The sequence below is a fragment of the Cupressus sempervirens genome, chromosome 3, assembly GCF_028749045.1.
Source record: "Cupressus sempervirens isolate cs-2001-9-10 chromosome 3, ASM2874904v1, whole genome shotgun sequence".
Taxonomy (NCBI): domain Eukaryota; kingdom Viridiplantae; phylum Streptophyta; class Pinopsida; order Cupressales; family Cupressaceae; genus Cupressus; species Cupressus sempervirens.
Window position 1 is genome coordinate 925,445,895 of NC_143120.1, and position 16,255 is coordinate 925,462,149.

Sequence of the window (16,255 nt, forward strand, 5' to 3'; positions counted from 1 at the left end):
ACGTGGCTTCGGAAACCTTCACTGTTTGCTCTTGCGATCTCACAATCAACTGCCTTTTCATATAATCACAAGTCCCCTTTTGAGCTTTTACGCTTATGCAATTTTCCATTCATCGTAAGATCGTAACCCTCCACAACCTTTTGCACTTTATGTCTTGCAATCTTACAATCAAACAATGTTTTGTATCATGGAAAAGCCCTTTTAAGTTTCTTACAATCTTACGAGCCACAGCTTATCGTAGGATCAGAACATTGGAAACAATATCCTCTTTTGGAGTCATGAACTTACGTTTAACATTTTATAAACCCTTCATAGCATCGCCAACAGGGATCTATCTCCTTACGATCCTATGATCATAGCTTTGCATAAAATCGGGCTTCACCTTTTCCTGCCTTACAATCTTACGATCGCAATCAACTAACGCTTGTCGTGCCCTTGGAAGTTATCTCTTAACCGCTATCTCTAACTCCCAATCATGCACTGGTTGTAGCCTTTCTTCATCCTAGCCTCGGAAGCCTTGACTTTTACCTTTACAATCATATGACTAGTAGTTATCTCCCCTTTGTCGCAACTTCGAAGACCCTCATGATTTTCCCTCACGATCTCACGATCCACTGCCTCTTGTAACATCAGAAGACCCTTTGACATGTGCTCAATTCTTTATGTTTGTGTGTTTGGCCCCACCATTTCCACGTGTCGCTACGTCGCTTTCTCGCTTTGGCTAAACCTCATGTATCTCTATAAAGCGAGCAAGCAACAACCATTGATCTAACAAGATCTGACGGTCACGATAAAAGTGAAAATCCTTTGTCATAGTCAGCACCTCTGACCAACCAGAACATGCCACTCTGTCAACTTGCTCTAACACATTTCCTTCTTTTGATCCTACGATCCTTATCTCCATAGCTTCGAGAGTCCTTTTGGGAACACTTACGCTTGCAAGATCTTCTCCTTATTGTAAGATTGTAACCCTTCACTTCGTAACATCGGAAGAGGGAAAATTCAAGGCTTACGACTAGATGCTATTGATCTCGATCGTAAGATTGTAACAATTGATGGGAAATATGAAAATGACATACAATCTCCCGCTTAAACACAAGACCTAAGGTAAAGGCCACATCTGATCACGGATTTAGTGATGGTGACAAGGGAATAAAGGGGCGGCTAAAATGACTAATAGTCACTATGCAGGGATCAATAGGGAGTATGACAGGCAGGAAAATCACCACTAGATGTTGGTTTAATTGGGCTCTACCAAGATTTCCTGATATAGCAGGAAGCAAACTTTTGTGGCACCAGACGCGACCCTAACTCAGCAAGGGTAACTCGACTCGTGAACTGGCTCGGACTCGATCGTGACTCGGCAAAGCGACAAAACCCTTGAAATTTTTATGAAGATTAAACCTTGCCTTTGCCTTTTGCAATCATATATTGAAACCGGCAGGGCCTACCCGGCTCGCCTACCTGGACCCAACAGGGCTAACCCAACTTGCCGCCCTGGGATACTCACCCAACTCGTGGAGAGTCCCGAAACTATGTGTAGCACAAAGCACTACAAAAGTCAAATACATTGTAGTATGTGTAGCATCTTGAGAGGTAGTGTGACTTAGAAAGCTCCTCACAGGATTGCTTGCTTAAACATTGGAGCCAAACGTAAGTTATTGTGATAATCAAAGTTGTGTGAAGCTCTTTATCATTGGAGTGGGAGAATGTTGCCCTTGTTGAGAGGGATTTCTAGCATTAGTGATCCTTAATATGTGCTATAATGCATATTTCTCTTACATGGAGGATATGAGGTGAAAGCCCTTTAAGAAATGTTCCTCTTTAATGCATATCTCTCTAAGATGGAGAAATATGAGGTGAAAGCCCTCGAGTGATGTTAATCTTTATTGCATATTCTGAGATTGAGAAATATGAGGCAAAAGACCTTGAGAGATGTGCTTCTTTCCACACATGGGAGCAGCCATGGTGGACATCAAGTTGACAGATATCATGACAACATCACGTTGAGTGATTCCTGATGGGCACTTGTGTATATGCTTGTTTCCACAAATGGGAGTAGCCATGGTGGACGTCATGCTGAGAGATACTCTAACCATATCATGTTGAATGACTATGTGATATGAACTTGTGTATATGTTTGTTTCCACACATGGGAGCAGCCATGGTGGATGTCATGTAGAGTGATTCCATGATGTTATCATGTTAAGAGATTCTGTAATAAAAATATTTTCCACCAATAGTTGTAACTATTGCGGGTATCGTGTTGAGAGATTCCTTGCCATGTATATTAGGAAAGATACCTCCCTAGCTAGGACAAAGTGTTGGAGATATAGCGTTGGGAGTTATCTTCTTTCCTAAATTTAAGGTTTATAATAATCTACTTTAATTAAAGACAATGAAGGGTCAAGACAACGAAGAGTCTTCATTTTGTAACAGCAAGAGAATTAAGGGTCAAGGCTAAGTTGCCGATTCAGGGTCGGGTTCGGGTTCGTGTGTTTGGGGAAAATAAATCCCATTTGGGTTCGTGGGTGGGGTTTCTAAGTATATATATATATATATATATATATATATATATATATATATATATATACAAAAAAAAAAAGAAACCCGCAGGTCATCCTGCTTTCATCATGGATTCTCTCGGTTCGTTGTGGGTCCTCATGGATTCGCCATGGGTCCTCCCAAGTTCGTCGTGGGTTCGTCCGGGTTTGTTGCAAGTCCAGGCAAGGTCCTTCATTTGGACTGTGGATCGAACCCGGACGGACCCACAATCCAAATGAAGGACCTTGCCCAAACCCGGATCCAAGCAGCAGGGTCCGAACCTGGTAACTAAGGGTCAAGGCAATCTTTATATATTCTTCAAAGAGGAATTCATATATACATATGAACGGATTGATTTTCTTTGATGGACTGTATATTTATATCCTAAGTTGTTGATGTTGATGCGAGAATCAGATGTGCGATTTTTTGGGGGGATTTGGATGCGTGCATGTGTGTGTGTGTGTGTGTGTGTATATATATATATATATATATATATATAGAGAGAGAGAGAGAGAGAGAGAGATATGCAAAGAAATGCAAGAAATATACAAAAAAAAAATCCCATACTATGATACTTCACCATTGATAGTTCAACTCTAAACTATTACTATTCTAATGTCTCTTTAAAGGTCATCTTAGTTAGTCTTTACTTTGTTAGGCAGTTTCTATTTTCGTCTTTAGTTCATGAAAACATCATCCTTGTAAATCCCTATAAGGAGCTTTCATCTCCTTTGTTTAATACGTCTACAACAACATCAATTTACCATAATATGATATCAAAGCAGGTTGATGGGATTTCATAAAATTTGGCAAATTTTATGAGAAAAACTCAAGCCTCTTCTAGTCTGGAACATTTTCCAAAAATTTGTTTTTCAGTTTTTTAAATAAAAATCATAAGAGGTATGTTATGAAAGTTGTGGTTTGTCTTCAAAAAAATTTCCTAGAAATAGCAAGCCTGGTTCAGGGTTTTGATCTAGTGATTTCTTGGATGTAGCAAAAATCTCTGATTTTGGAGGGTTGCATGTACTTGCATGTGTTGTTTTATCATGCAAAGCCTCACATTTTGCTGCATGGAGAATTTTCTGAAAGGTTTTCATAATTTTTTCCTCTAAAAATTCTGATTTTTTACTTTGCAAAGTTGTGTGGGATTTAATTTTTTCCTCTAAAATAATTTTTACCCTTTTTACACACATGCACGCAAAGTTGTATTCTCTAATCCGCGTCTCAAATTCTAATGTCTAGTTTTGATCAATTTTTCACCTCAAAAATCATACTTGGTTTTTTCGATTTTTCTCCTTAAAAAGAGCATGGCTTTTTGCAATCTGTTTTGGGGCATCATCCTCATCTGCAAAGCTTGGAGGGTTGCCGATTTTTTCTCAAAATCATGCTAGTTGTTATCAGCATTTGTCTCTAGTCTCCACAGAAGAGCAGCTTCATTATCCAACATCAAGTTAGATGTTTTGTGATGATTTCTGGTCAAATGTTTTGCTGATTCTAGGAGGGTTAGTGGCAGACTCAACTCATTGGCAGAGTCGGTAGCAAACTCTTAGCTTTTTTGGAAAGCATTCTGAAAAGGGAGTATCCTTTGTTTTTTTTTTTTTAGCAGATTTTGGCTTCTTGGTCATTTACATTTTGCAGATCCAAGGAGGGTCTCTGCAGTAGCAAAATGTTTTGAAGAATTTGTGTCCAAAAGACAACAATTAGACAATGACCATTTAGGGAGGGTATTAGAATATTCTAATGTTTTTTCAATGGTCATCTTAGTTACTCTTTAGTTTATTCGGTAGTTCCTATTTTCGTCTTTAGTTCACGAAAGAAACATTGTCTTTGTAAATCTATATAAGGAGCATTCATCTCATTTGTTTCATATAACTACAACATCAATTTACCATAACACAAACTTCACAAACACAAATATACAAATTGAAATAACTAATTAGTAAATTGCCCAAGTTCAAGATTCCAATGCAATTTGAATTACAAGATCAAATCTTAGTTCATGATTAAATGTTGACCAATCAAGAGTCAAGACACAAGATTCACTTATCAAATTCAATCATTCAGAATCGTAAGGATTCTCAAAAAAATTCACATTCTCATCATCTCAAATAATAAACTTTTAAGTCATTTTGGGCGTCGGAAAAACATTTGGGCCCACAGATGCTCTTTGGTGCTTCCGGATGCTTCTCAGATGCACCCAGAAAGCTCATTCCGAGAGCACCTCCAAAAGCATCCAAAGGCCCGAAATGAGATTCCTGGGTGCATCCAGGCAGCATCTAAAAGCACCTGCACACCAGAATCCATCAGCATCAGCATCTAGTGGTTTGGCGAGAGAATCAATATCTGAGTTTATATATAGAGATACTATTATGAGTGTTGTTAGTTTGGCCTAGCGTTTGGCCAGATTATAGAGCAGCCTTCTGCTCTTTCATCATATATATATATATGAGATATATTTGTGACTGGGTTATTCTACCTCAAGTTGGAGGGTTTCCCAGGATAATTTGTTGTGTCTTTTGTTCATTTATTTAGTTTTGCTGTTTATCTTTAGAAAGCGGACTTTACAGTTCTGATTTTTTTATTGAGTTTTGCATTTGAGTTGGTCTTCAAACTGAAGTTGGTGCTTCAACAGAACAAAAGTTCACAAGTTTTTATAAGCTTAAAATACTGATTCATGTACACGTGCTCTTAGCACTGTTAGGTGCCTCCTACAAGAAGTACAAAGTGGTCTCATATTATTATAAGCCATTTGTAGACCTAGATAATGATCATGTGGCATCATCAATGAAAAAAAAAATCTTTCTTTCTCACTAAATGGAAATTATAAATTATTTACAAATGAGAGTGATAGTAATCAGTCAAATAATTGTAACACACCCTTGCACCCACCATAACTCAAATCTGCCCTTGTGCATAAGTAATTTACAGGTTTCAAAGACACTCTTCAGTAGAGAGATTCTTTACCCAGAAACTTACCTTTGTTACTATAATTAATAATTCTCACTTATTACTGGTTTCAAATTTGCAACATTGTATGCAATGTTTCTGGCATGGCTCCCATTATTTCAACAATAGTTAGTTCTAAATTATAATCAATGTTCCACAAAGTTTTTCAATATGGGAATGGAGGGATGCACGGATTAATTTTGTGAACAATGAAACTCTAGACTCTATTTTAGCTATGTGAGGAGACAGCTGTGCGTATTTGAAAATAATATTTTAAAAATGTATCCAAATTTGCAATTTATGATCTTATCTCAGTCTTTTTTATGTAATAGTAAATTTAACCATAAACAACTTAACACAATGAATCTATTAAAACAAAATTGAACAATTGAATGATAACTCTGAAAATCACTATATTATATTCAGATGATGCATATATTCAAGTACAATGGCCAATGCCTTGGTAGTCTAATCATCCTCCTAAAATGCTATGGAAAATTCCCCATCATTGGAATTGTTGGACCCATCTAGCTGAAGCTACTCCAATTGGACGCCAATGCTGTTTGTGCAACCTAACCCTCCTCAATCTTTGTCAACTCGTTTCATCTATGTTTGACTAAGTTTAAGGATTCTCTTTGCACATACAGATGCTGCAGTCTATCAGATGCAAGGCATTATGTAAGCAAATGGCTAATAAGCTCTTCACAATCCTGAAAGTAAAAATGTTTCACTTGATAGGGAGGATAAAGTTGTATGTAAACAAGTAGCCTTAAGCAGCAAAGGAACTAAAAACTTGAGAAAAGTAGCAAATGGGTAATGATGTTGTCAAAGAATGGGCCATATCATAGTCCACCATTTCATGGATCATCCTATGCCATAGTCTCCCTAACCACCTTCATCTTATTCACATGGCCCTTTGGTGTATTGCAACACTTATGATGGATGCTGAAAGTTTCCTCTACACTATAGACTTTTGAATTGCCTACGTGATGCCCCTCTTCATCTCAATATCTGCCGTAGGAACAATTCTGCCAACCCTTTGCACAAACCAATTTGAATTCAATGCATTGGAAGCCACGTGGAAGAAAGTTTTGAACTTCTCCAACCTCCATCGAATGATGAGTTTAACGTGTTCACCATAAAACTAAAAGGTGAGGTCTTTCTTTGCTATTAGAGTGCTGTCAAAGTAAATGTATCTCTCCTTTTGAAGAATAATGCACACTTGTCCTCTTTAGCATGTGAAGTTTAGTTTGTTATCTTAGCTTTGCTAATTTATATCCTATTGCTGATTTTACCATCACACAAATTTGATCTTATGGCAATCCTTGTTTAACAAAAAAAATTAGGTATACATACACTTTCAGAAGATTTTATTCCAGTATTTTGCCCTGATTCTCTACTCTAAAGTTGTCTCTTAAAAGTCTTATACTTCCATCACTTTAGAGAAAAATAATGTGAGATGTTTTGATAAGAACGAGGAACCTGCTGGATTGAAGTCGGACACTGTTCTGATATAACAAGAATGAATTCCTAAGGACATTATAAATCCTGACTACATAGAAATTCAATACAGCAATTGACGGGAGTCATGCTAAACCTCTGTCTCTTAAAATACATACTGAGCTATAATACATTAAACACAGTACAGCTATTGCAGTGTACATTCTGCATCTCATTTTGATGAAGGTTCCAGACCTTGACAAAGATCTGTGAATATCTCTTTGTGGATACATAAAGAAGTGCAGCAAAATCAACTTGTAGCATGAATGACAACAGCAGTGGCATTATCAGTAAAGTCAATATTGTTTTCATAATAGAACTTGAGGGAACATTTTACAATTGAGATCACCTAGAATCTAAGAGGCATCAGTATCACAGTGTTACTCTTGAACTTAGCAATTTAGTTAGGAAGTAGATAGGAAAATGACAACATTCACAATACTCACCTTCAAACGAGCTCTCTGCTGCATTTGGGCATGAAGAGGCCAAGCAGTAACCTTTAGGACTCGCAAAAGTGCAGATATACGTCGCAATGCTGCAATTGAAGTGCAGAAGACAATGGTACGTCCACACCCATGGACCTTCAGAATATAATACAAATACATGTCTTTCTCTTCTTCTCTACACCTGCATAATTCAATGTTACAAAATCCATCCTGATAACCAAAATAACTTCTCTATATAGCACCAACAAATAATAAATCCTCGGAGTGACCATCAAAGATATGTTTGCACAAAGCAGTTAAATCCTAGCAATGTTGGAAGTTTAGAACCATACTCTATTACTGACTCTTCCAGATTGTGAGCCATTATGCTTGATGATGTTAAATCAACAACAGCTGCATTTTTCCTCACACCTGCCCTCTCAGAAAGTGCCGCAAGGGAATCATTTTCATCCATTGTACCTAGCTTTATTTTATGCAATCCTCCCTTTGAAAGCTTCTTTCGGAAGCCAGAAGTAAGAGCTATAGTGGCTGAAAATACAAATGTCTGCCTTCTTTTTTTTTTGAAATTCTGTTTCACCTCATCTCCTGAAGAATTTTCCAGAGGTTGTACCCTATCTAAGCTCCAAGGTTCTACAGAATGATCTGAGACTTCTGGAAGCATGTCAATTATGGATTGAAGCTCATGAAAGTGGCCTTTCTCTATCATCCGGTCAGCCTCATCAAGGACAAAGAAAGAAAGAGACTGTAGCTGCATCATACCACATGGTATCAACAAGATGTGAGTTTTGGCTGAAAATGATAGCATCTTTCTGCCATAAGTGACTACAATGCATTGTTACAAGGGGACCAACCTCAACTAGGTGTCTTTCTCCACCAGCCATAAGTTCCCACAATCGTCCTGGAGTCCCCACTATAATGTGTGGTCTTTTCTTTAAAAGGCGCTCTTGCTTTTGAGGAGCTAATCCACCAACAATAGGCACCACCCTTATGTTGGTGAAGTTGGCAGCTGCTCTAAGATGATCACAGACCTGCAAAATTTTATTAAATGAGTTTTTGACAGATAAGGACTGAATGACACTAAAGTTTAAACTTATGTTAGAGAACTTGCAGCTGCTCTAAGATGATAACAGAGCTGTGAAATTTTATTAAATGAGTTTTCAAGGACAAATAATGACCAAATAACATTAAACATACTTGCAGTTGCAGATAAATACTTACCAATCCAACAGATTTCATACTAGAAAGTATTTGAATTTTCTGAGGAAGGTGTCAATTTGCTAGGTTCCTTGGTCTCCATATCCTCGAACAATAATTAATTTGGGAAAAGGTCAATTTTACAGAAAGAAGTACAGAGTGAAACAAAGAAAAAGGGTTCATGTGCATTTCCAATGGAGAACTAGAAGAATAAAAGAGAAATAGAGAAATCCAAACAATATGGATGAAATGAAGAAAACCTAAACAAGGCATCTAAAACAATGACAAAAATATACCAATAGCAATGAAATGCACAGCTGCTGTACCATTCAGCCACTCTTCTAACACATACAAAATGAATATGGTCCTAAGACTGTCATTGGATTTTGCAGGAATGTCTGCCGTTTTGGCCTAGATTCTCTTGTAATATGGACCGTCAATCTGGAAGAACCAGTACAGGTTATATTCTGTACGTTACATACTTAACTGTCTAAAAAGTGATGAGATTGCAGATAATAGTGTAGGATTTAAACACTAAAATTTATTTCAGCTCAGTCCAAGCCACTTTAAAATAAGTCTTATCAGGCCACCACATAAATGCCATGACTATTTTGTCTTTTAATGCATTAATGGAGAACTCTCTGTGGGCAAAGAACTAGAGGGAAAGATCTCGGTACCTCTCCCCCATCCAAGTTCACAATTGCCCATGCATTGACCAATAAAGCATAATACCAATGTGGAAGACCGTTGAATAAGGCAGTGGATGAGTCTCAAAAAAGCATTGTGATTAGTAATAGTACCCTTCAACCAATCTATAACAAACTTTGCCCCAAATATGTGCTCCGAATCTCCCATCCATAAATAAGTGTTCAGTAACAAGCATGTAAACAAGACAATTATCAGTTTAGGATATCCTGAAATTAAAGATAAAAATGTTATGCACTCAAAATGGTAAATGTAATATATCCTTTATCAAGCTTCACTTTAAATGCGAAAATCAAACTGACTTGTATTCCAGAGAATACCCCACCTAAATAAATGCAAATGAAACCACCTCAACATGCCACCTTCATAAGCAAAATTTTAATATATTGGACAGTCCTTTCTTGGGCATAAATAATGCATTCTTTTGGTTTTTAGTAAGATGCACAAGCAGGCCATGTTCGTACCAAAATGGACAAACCAGATCTTTGTATGAGACTTGGAGATAACAGAGCAATGTCATACAGGCAAGAATTGGTGATTTCCAAATAGAGTGCAGCTACATTTATCCCCAATATCCTCAGACATACAATTCATCTATAGAAAAGTCAAAAAGTGTGAGAAATGGGCATCATATTACCACGAATTTCATCTATATTGTCCAATTTGAAGCAAATATGTAACACTAGAGACCTTCTACGGAATCATCAACGAGGAGAACACTAAATCTTAAAGGTAAAATTATATTGTTCTATCAATAAGTAACTTGAACTACATCCAAATTTTGCTCGAGTCCACTAGATAGCAATAAACATTACATCGAATGGCTTGAGCCTTCTGAATGGATGGAGGCAAGTGTCTATTAGAATGTTGTTTAATTACTTTAATGGTCATCTATGTAATATTGGTAAATCATTGTAGATAAGATCATTTCTTCAGTTTCTTATTAGAAACTTTCTATTTCTTATTCTTGTAAATTATTTATAATGATCTACTCAATAATTTGTTATTACAACAAAGTTTTTTACCAATTACTTCTTAGTAATATGGTATCAGAGCGGGTCAATGAGATTTCATAAAAATTTAAAAAATTCAAGCCTCTTCTGATCTGGAATTTTTTCCAGAAATTTGTTTTTTGATTTTTGAAATATAAAACATTGGAGATTTTTAATAAAAAACTTGTTCTTCTTCAAACAGTTTTGCTAAAAATTGTGAGCCTAGTCGAGGGTTTTGATTGCATGATTCCCTAGTTTGAGCAAAAGTCTCTAGTTTTCAAAGGTTTCATGTACTTGCATGTTCTTGCATGTGCTGTTTACCATGCAAAGTCTCATGTTCTGTGCATAAAGGTTTCTGTAGTGGGTTTTCATAATTTTTCCCTTGAAAAAAATTTGAAGGGTTTATAATTTTTCCCTCAAAAATTATCTAGTAGGTTTATAATTTTTTCCTCAAAAATATACATGGATTTTAACCTTTTTTTTTCTTTTTCTCAAAATTGAAGCTTTGTATTCTTTGATCCGTGTCTCAAACTCTATTGTTTGGTTTTGATCATTTTTTCACCTCGAAAATCATGTTTGCTTTTTCTGGTTTTTCTCCAAAAAAATGTGGCTTTTTGCAATCTACTTTGAGGCATCATACTCATCTGCAAAGTTTGGAGGATTCGTCGATTTTTCTTCAAAATCATGCTAGTTGTTCTCAATGTTTGTTTCTGTCTCAAGTCAAGAGCAACTCTATCATCCAACATCAAGTTGGATATTTTGTAATAATTTTTCAGTCATATGTTTTGTAGATTCTGGGAGGGTTAGTGGCAGACTCATTTTAGTGGCAAAACCAGTGGCAGGCTCTTGTCTCTTTTTGCAAAGCTTTTTGAAGAAGGGGCACCCCTTCTTGTTCTTTTCTAGACAGATTTTGGCTTCTTGGTCATTAAAATTTTGCAAATCCAGGGAGGTTCTCAGCAGCAGCAGAATGTTTTGAAGAATTTGTGACCAAAAGGCAACAATTAGACAATGACCATTAAAAGAGGGTATTAGAATATTATAATGTTTCTTTAATGGTCTTCTTAGTTAGTCTTTAGTTTATTAGGTTTCTATTATCATCTTTAGTTCATGATTGTTTCTTATGAAAACATCGTCTTTCTAAATCTATATAGGAGCTTTCATCTCCTCTATTGACAACAACGACATTGATTTACCATAACAGTGTTTATATTTGATCAATTGGTGTATTGTCTTCTAAACTCAGCTTGGAATTGGACCTAGAGCTCTCTAGCCATGCTTCATCTAAAAATTCAATCTTCCAGTACAGTGAAAAAGAGTTAAGGCATACACAATCAATGCTATTGTGACTTTCCAAATTATTGAGATCTCAAGATTTGTATACTAAGTGAATGGTATAGGATATTCAAGAGGATGGAAAGCCAAAAGAATACAAAAACAAAGAAATTCCATTGTTGTCTACAAATGACCAAAAGTAAGTCAATGGAACTTGGAAGGTACATCCCTATGTAACAGATAAGTACTATGGTAAAGGTACCCTAGATTTCCACTAAACAGCAATAAAACTTGAACCTGTTGGCTTTAGCCTCCTCAATCATGGAGGCAGACTTGTTGTGGTTTCTTCTAAATTCAGCTTTGAATTGAACTTGTAGCTCTCAAGACTTGCACCATCTAAATATTTAAAGATCCAGTATGATGAAAAAGAGTTTAGCTATGGAATGCCCAGTCACAGTCGCATGATAATTTCCCAGATTATAGAGATCCTAAGATTTGTTAACCAAGCAAATGACATGGGATATCCAACTAGGGAAGAATCCAAAAGACTATAAAAAGAAAGAAATTATGTTGACGTTAATGGATGACAAAAAGTAGGTCAATGGAACTTGGAGAGTATATTTGGATATATTCAGATAAAATTAGTAAGTACTACAGTGAAGGCAGCCTGGATAACTCGCTTGGAATAAACCACAATTTGGAAGTTCTCCTAACTTTTAAAATATGTGTCCTCAAATATAAGCACCTACCAGTTGAAGATAATTGTTAGTGGATTGAGTCATCAGTAATGAACAAACTCAAATGCTTAGTCTCGTCTCTTAATAAAATTGCATATTCAGTGGCCAAAAAACCTTCAAATAAGTTCTCTAGTGAAACATTTGAATTACAAGAAGCAAGCAATAAATTCAATCAAAGTGTGTGTAAGCAATGAAGAGAGTCATCTATACCTGCAATGCAAGTTCTCTGGTCGGGATCACAATAAGAGCTCTAAGAGGAGCTTCCCTCTCTTCTCCTATGAATGTTTGTCCATTAAGTGCAAAACCTTCCTTGCGTGCTGCTTTCTCTTGCTCTTCCAAAAGCCGCTGCAAAATTGGCAATCCAAAGGCAAGGGTTTTTCCTGACCCGGTTTCAGCTGCACCTATCACATCCTGTGTCATGGTGGTTAAGCTACACTATGATTAAACATGCAAAGTAATAAGGAGTCTCTCTAATGAATTTTCTTTTATAAAAAATCATTTAAAACGTCATGCCCAGAATAAGGAATCTAACACTAATCAAACACATATTTTGGAGACTGAATTTTCAAAATAGTTCAAGACAAGGCACACAAAAATTTATAGCATATAGCAAAACCAACTAGAACATGGAGGATAGAAGTACGCTTGGTACAGGGGAAACAAAGTCTTGTGCTTGCCATGCAGAATTTGTTTTGTCGTGCTAGCAATTGAACTTTAACTATATAGCTAATAAAAAATCCAGGACATTAACCTTTCCCTGATGGGCAGCTGCGGGAATGCAAAGTTTCTGTATGGGCGTAGGCTCCTTGAATTGCAATGCACAGATTGCTCTTTTGAGCGAAGGATGGAGTCTCAATTCATTCCACGCTGAAAATTCCTCCTCATCAAATGCCAAATCACCTTCATAATCTTTTGCAATGATATCCTCTGGCACTCCTGCTATGCCTGCATTAGCATTATCTGCATCACGATCTTCCTCTGCAAGTGGCATAAAAATTCAATTATTTGAAAGAACATTATTTCGAAGAATAAAGTTGTAACATATTAAATAAAGAATGCAAAGAGATTTGCTGAAAAAGATGTTACAAAAAATTTATAATTCGGATCAGGAAGAAATTATGAAGTCCATACAAAGAAAAGTTTGCAAAACTTTCATGTAAAATACAAAGTTAAAAAATAACCTTAGCCTTCAGAATCATGGCATCAATGTTGCAATGATCTTCTATAAAGGATTACAACGATTTAGAAACTCAAAACTCTAATCCTGGTGAAAAATCTTCTTCTAACCTTCCTGAACGATCATACCTTGCTTGATAAATAAAAATGTGTAAAATTACCTGAAAGATGTACCATCTCACTTTTACTATCTATCGTATCTTTCGTTTTATTCTTATTCTTCTTTTTCTTATTCTTCTTCTTCTTCTTCTTTGTAGGCTTTGACGCCAACTCTTGCGTCGACTCATCTTTCTGAGAAAGTAATGACTCGCTCCTGTCATCATTTTTTTCTGTTTCACGTTTCCGCTTCTTTAAAGAAGAACCTGTTTTCTCAGACTGAGCACTGTCTATTTGCCCCAAATTGTATGAATCTTCATCTATTTCTTCCAAGGATAGAAAACCTACACACATGACATGCAAATACCAGCAATGCACGTTGTCATTCCTACAGTAAACCTCGTCATAATAAGTAAGTGCAAATTATAATGTTTAAATTCAACGATTCCTACCTCCTTCTGTACTTCCAACTAAAACGCTTAAAGGGTCGTCTACACTTGACCTCCATTGCGAACTTGGGCCTGTCAAAGCCCCTGGTTTTTTCCTAATATTTTTCTTCTTTCTGATTTGAGTGTCGGTTGAATCCTTCGCTTCTTTTCCCATTTTAATCTTCCTAATTATTTTCTTCTTGAGTAAACCCATTTAGTCTTTTCTTCAGTTTTTAAAATATCTCTATGTTATCTCAAACAAAAAATCATAAATCTCCCTCCAGCTTCTGCAAAACCTATACCCTCGTACGAATAATGAAAAACCCTTTAATCACATTTCACAAATCTTTTATCCGCCATGGCTGCAAAATCTCAAAGTGAATGGCTACTTCTATGGAGGTAGGAGAAAAGAGTAACCAGCACAAACATGTTACCTTATAACAGCTAAGAATTTTGCAGCGTTATAGCCTCCTCGCATTGAACATTTTATAACTTACTCCAATCAAGCGTTGTTTAAATTTATCATCCCGTGTTTTACACGGAACCAACGTTCACTTATCACCACTTGATCGGAGGTGGGACAGCTGAAGCCGGAGCTTTCCTTAACGAGGATTCTGCTGTTCGGAAGGTATCGATTGCTCGGTAGCTGGGATACCCTGTGAACGGTAGCGAGAACACTCGAGAATAGAAAAGCTGGATGTTCTTAAGACTGAGAGGTGGGCATGAAGGATCGATGGACTCAAATCCTAAACTGCTTCTACTTTAAATGCTCGGAGTTAGCTACCGGTTTCCCATTTTTACGCCGAAGGCGTTTCATATGTGAAAAGGGCGACCTGCTCATATGTAACGAGACGCATGCAAGACGATTGGATCGCCTTTGCCCGTTGGACTGGTATATTGGGTCGGTTCAATTTTCTCTCTATGCTTGTCGGTCCAGCCAGGCCGAAATATTCTAATTTCTGGTGTTGGAATTGAGAGAGCTTTTTGAATACACGGTGAGTTTTCGAATACTGGTTGTAGAGGAAACAAATATAATTAAAACAAATTTAGATCTTTTTTTAAATCATTTCTCATGACAGAGAAAAGTTCTGCCTAAGTATATTTATTTTTCATATGACAAGTAGTAATTTTGGTAGTGTTTTCTACATTGGATATGCAATAGGATAAGCATGTGATGCAATTTGACATTGTATTTTCATAATAGTTTACATTAGCAAAGCATCTACGCAATCATGTTATACAACTTGATAGAGCAAGAGTATATCTCATAGCATATCAATACATATGCATTATTTAATTATACATATCTGATATAGAGAGTGTACTTGGATATCAGACTCATGCATATACATTGTTTAATTATACATCTTATTTTATACTGACTGATATCTTTTGTAACTAGCATTAATTGTAACTTCATATACCATTATAGCTATCCATACTACCTGCAAATTCCATCTTGTGCACATTAGTATATTGTAAGTATATCTCATAATAACTTGCTTTGCAATTTTTGATAACTGTTAATTTCTGACTAGTCATATTTACCTTTTGTTGTGAGTAATTTTTCAATCTACATTTGTCACAGCATGATTGATGGCATTGTTGTGGTTCACTGTGAATCGACCTTTGACAACAAAATCTCGAAGGATAAAGATGAACTTTGATTTGTCTTGTGTATAGTCCTCAACTTTTGTGTCTTTCATGCTTGGTAGTAGTTGTTCAATAATGGACTTCTCTATTGAACACTAGATGATTTGTTTGTTTTCAGTTGTGGTGATAGTCTTTAGGTATAGTGAATATACATATGCAACCTCTTGATTGCATCTATTGCAATGAGTTATTTTGTCTTCTAGCATTGCATAATATTCAAATTTTAAGTTGCATTGGGAACAAAATGCATGAAATGGATTTGAGAATGAGTTGGCTACTTTGAGAACCCCATCAACCTACAAGATATCTTTTGATATTAATGTGGCTTGTGTATGAATTCATTAATAGTTGAAGTGCTCAATTATTAGAGTTTGATTACCTGAAGTGTTGTTTGTAACAATGCATTCAAAACATCCAATGTTCTCTTATCTTTAGTGTATAGATGTATGTAACAACCCCTGTGCGAAATGTTGTGTCCATGTCATTTTGTCATACAATGTTTATAAACAACATTGTAGGACTCTCACCTCTTTGCAATTGGATTGCTATTTGCATGGATTCTTCTT

General features: G+C 36.3%; 1 protein-coding gene across 2 annotated transcripts in view; it reads right to left on the reverse strand.

Annotated features, from left to right (window-relative positions):
• LOC149569776 (P-loop containing nucleoside triphosphate hydrolases superfamily protein) overlaps positions 1–15,124 on the reverse strand; it is an 86,849-nt gene extending 71,725 nt beyond the window's left edge. The window contains exons 1-8 of one of the 2 annotated variants that reach the window (XM_089822501.1): positions 14,471–14,995; positions 14,061–14,332; positions 13,674–13,952; positions 13,088–13,314; positions 12,547–12,747; positions 8,288–8,464; positions 7,769–8,184; positions 7,437–7,617 (exon numbers count right to left, since the gene is read on the reverse strand). In XM_089822501.1, coding sequence (XP_089678627.1) covers positions 7,437–7,617; positions 7,769–8,184; positions 8,288–8,464; positions 12,547–12,747; positions 13,088–13,314; positions 13,674–13,952; positions 14,061–14,250 — 1,671 coding nt within the window. In that variant the 5' untranslated portion in view covers positions 14,251–14,332; positions 14,471–14,995. Of the gene's footprint in view, positions 1–7,436; positions 7,618–7,768; positions 8,185–8,287; positions 8,465–12,546; positions 12,748–13,087; positions 13,315–13,673; positions 13,953–14,060 lie in introns of both variants that reach the window. The other variant, XM_089822500.1, reaches the window with a different exon arrangement.
• Between the last annotated feature and the right edge of the window lie 1,131 nt (positions 15,125–16,255).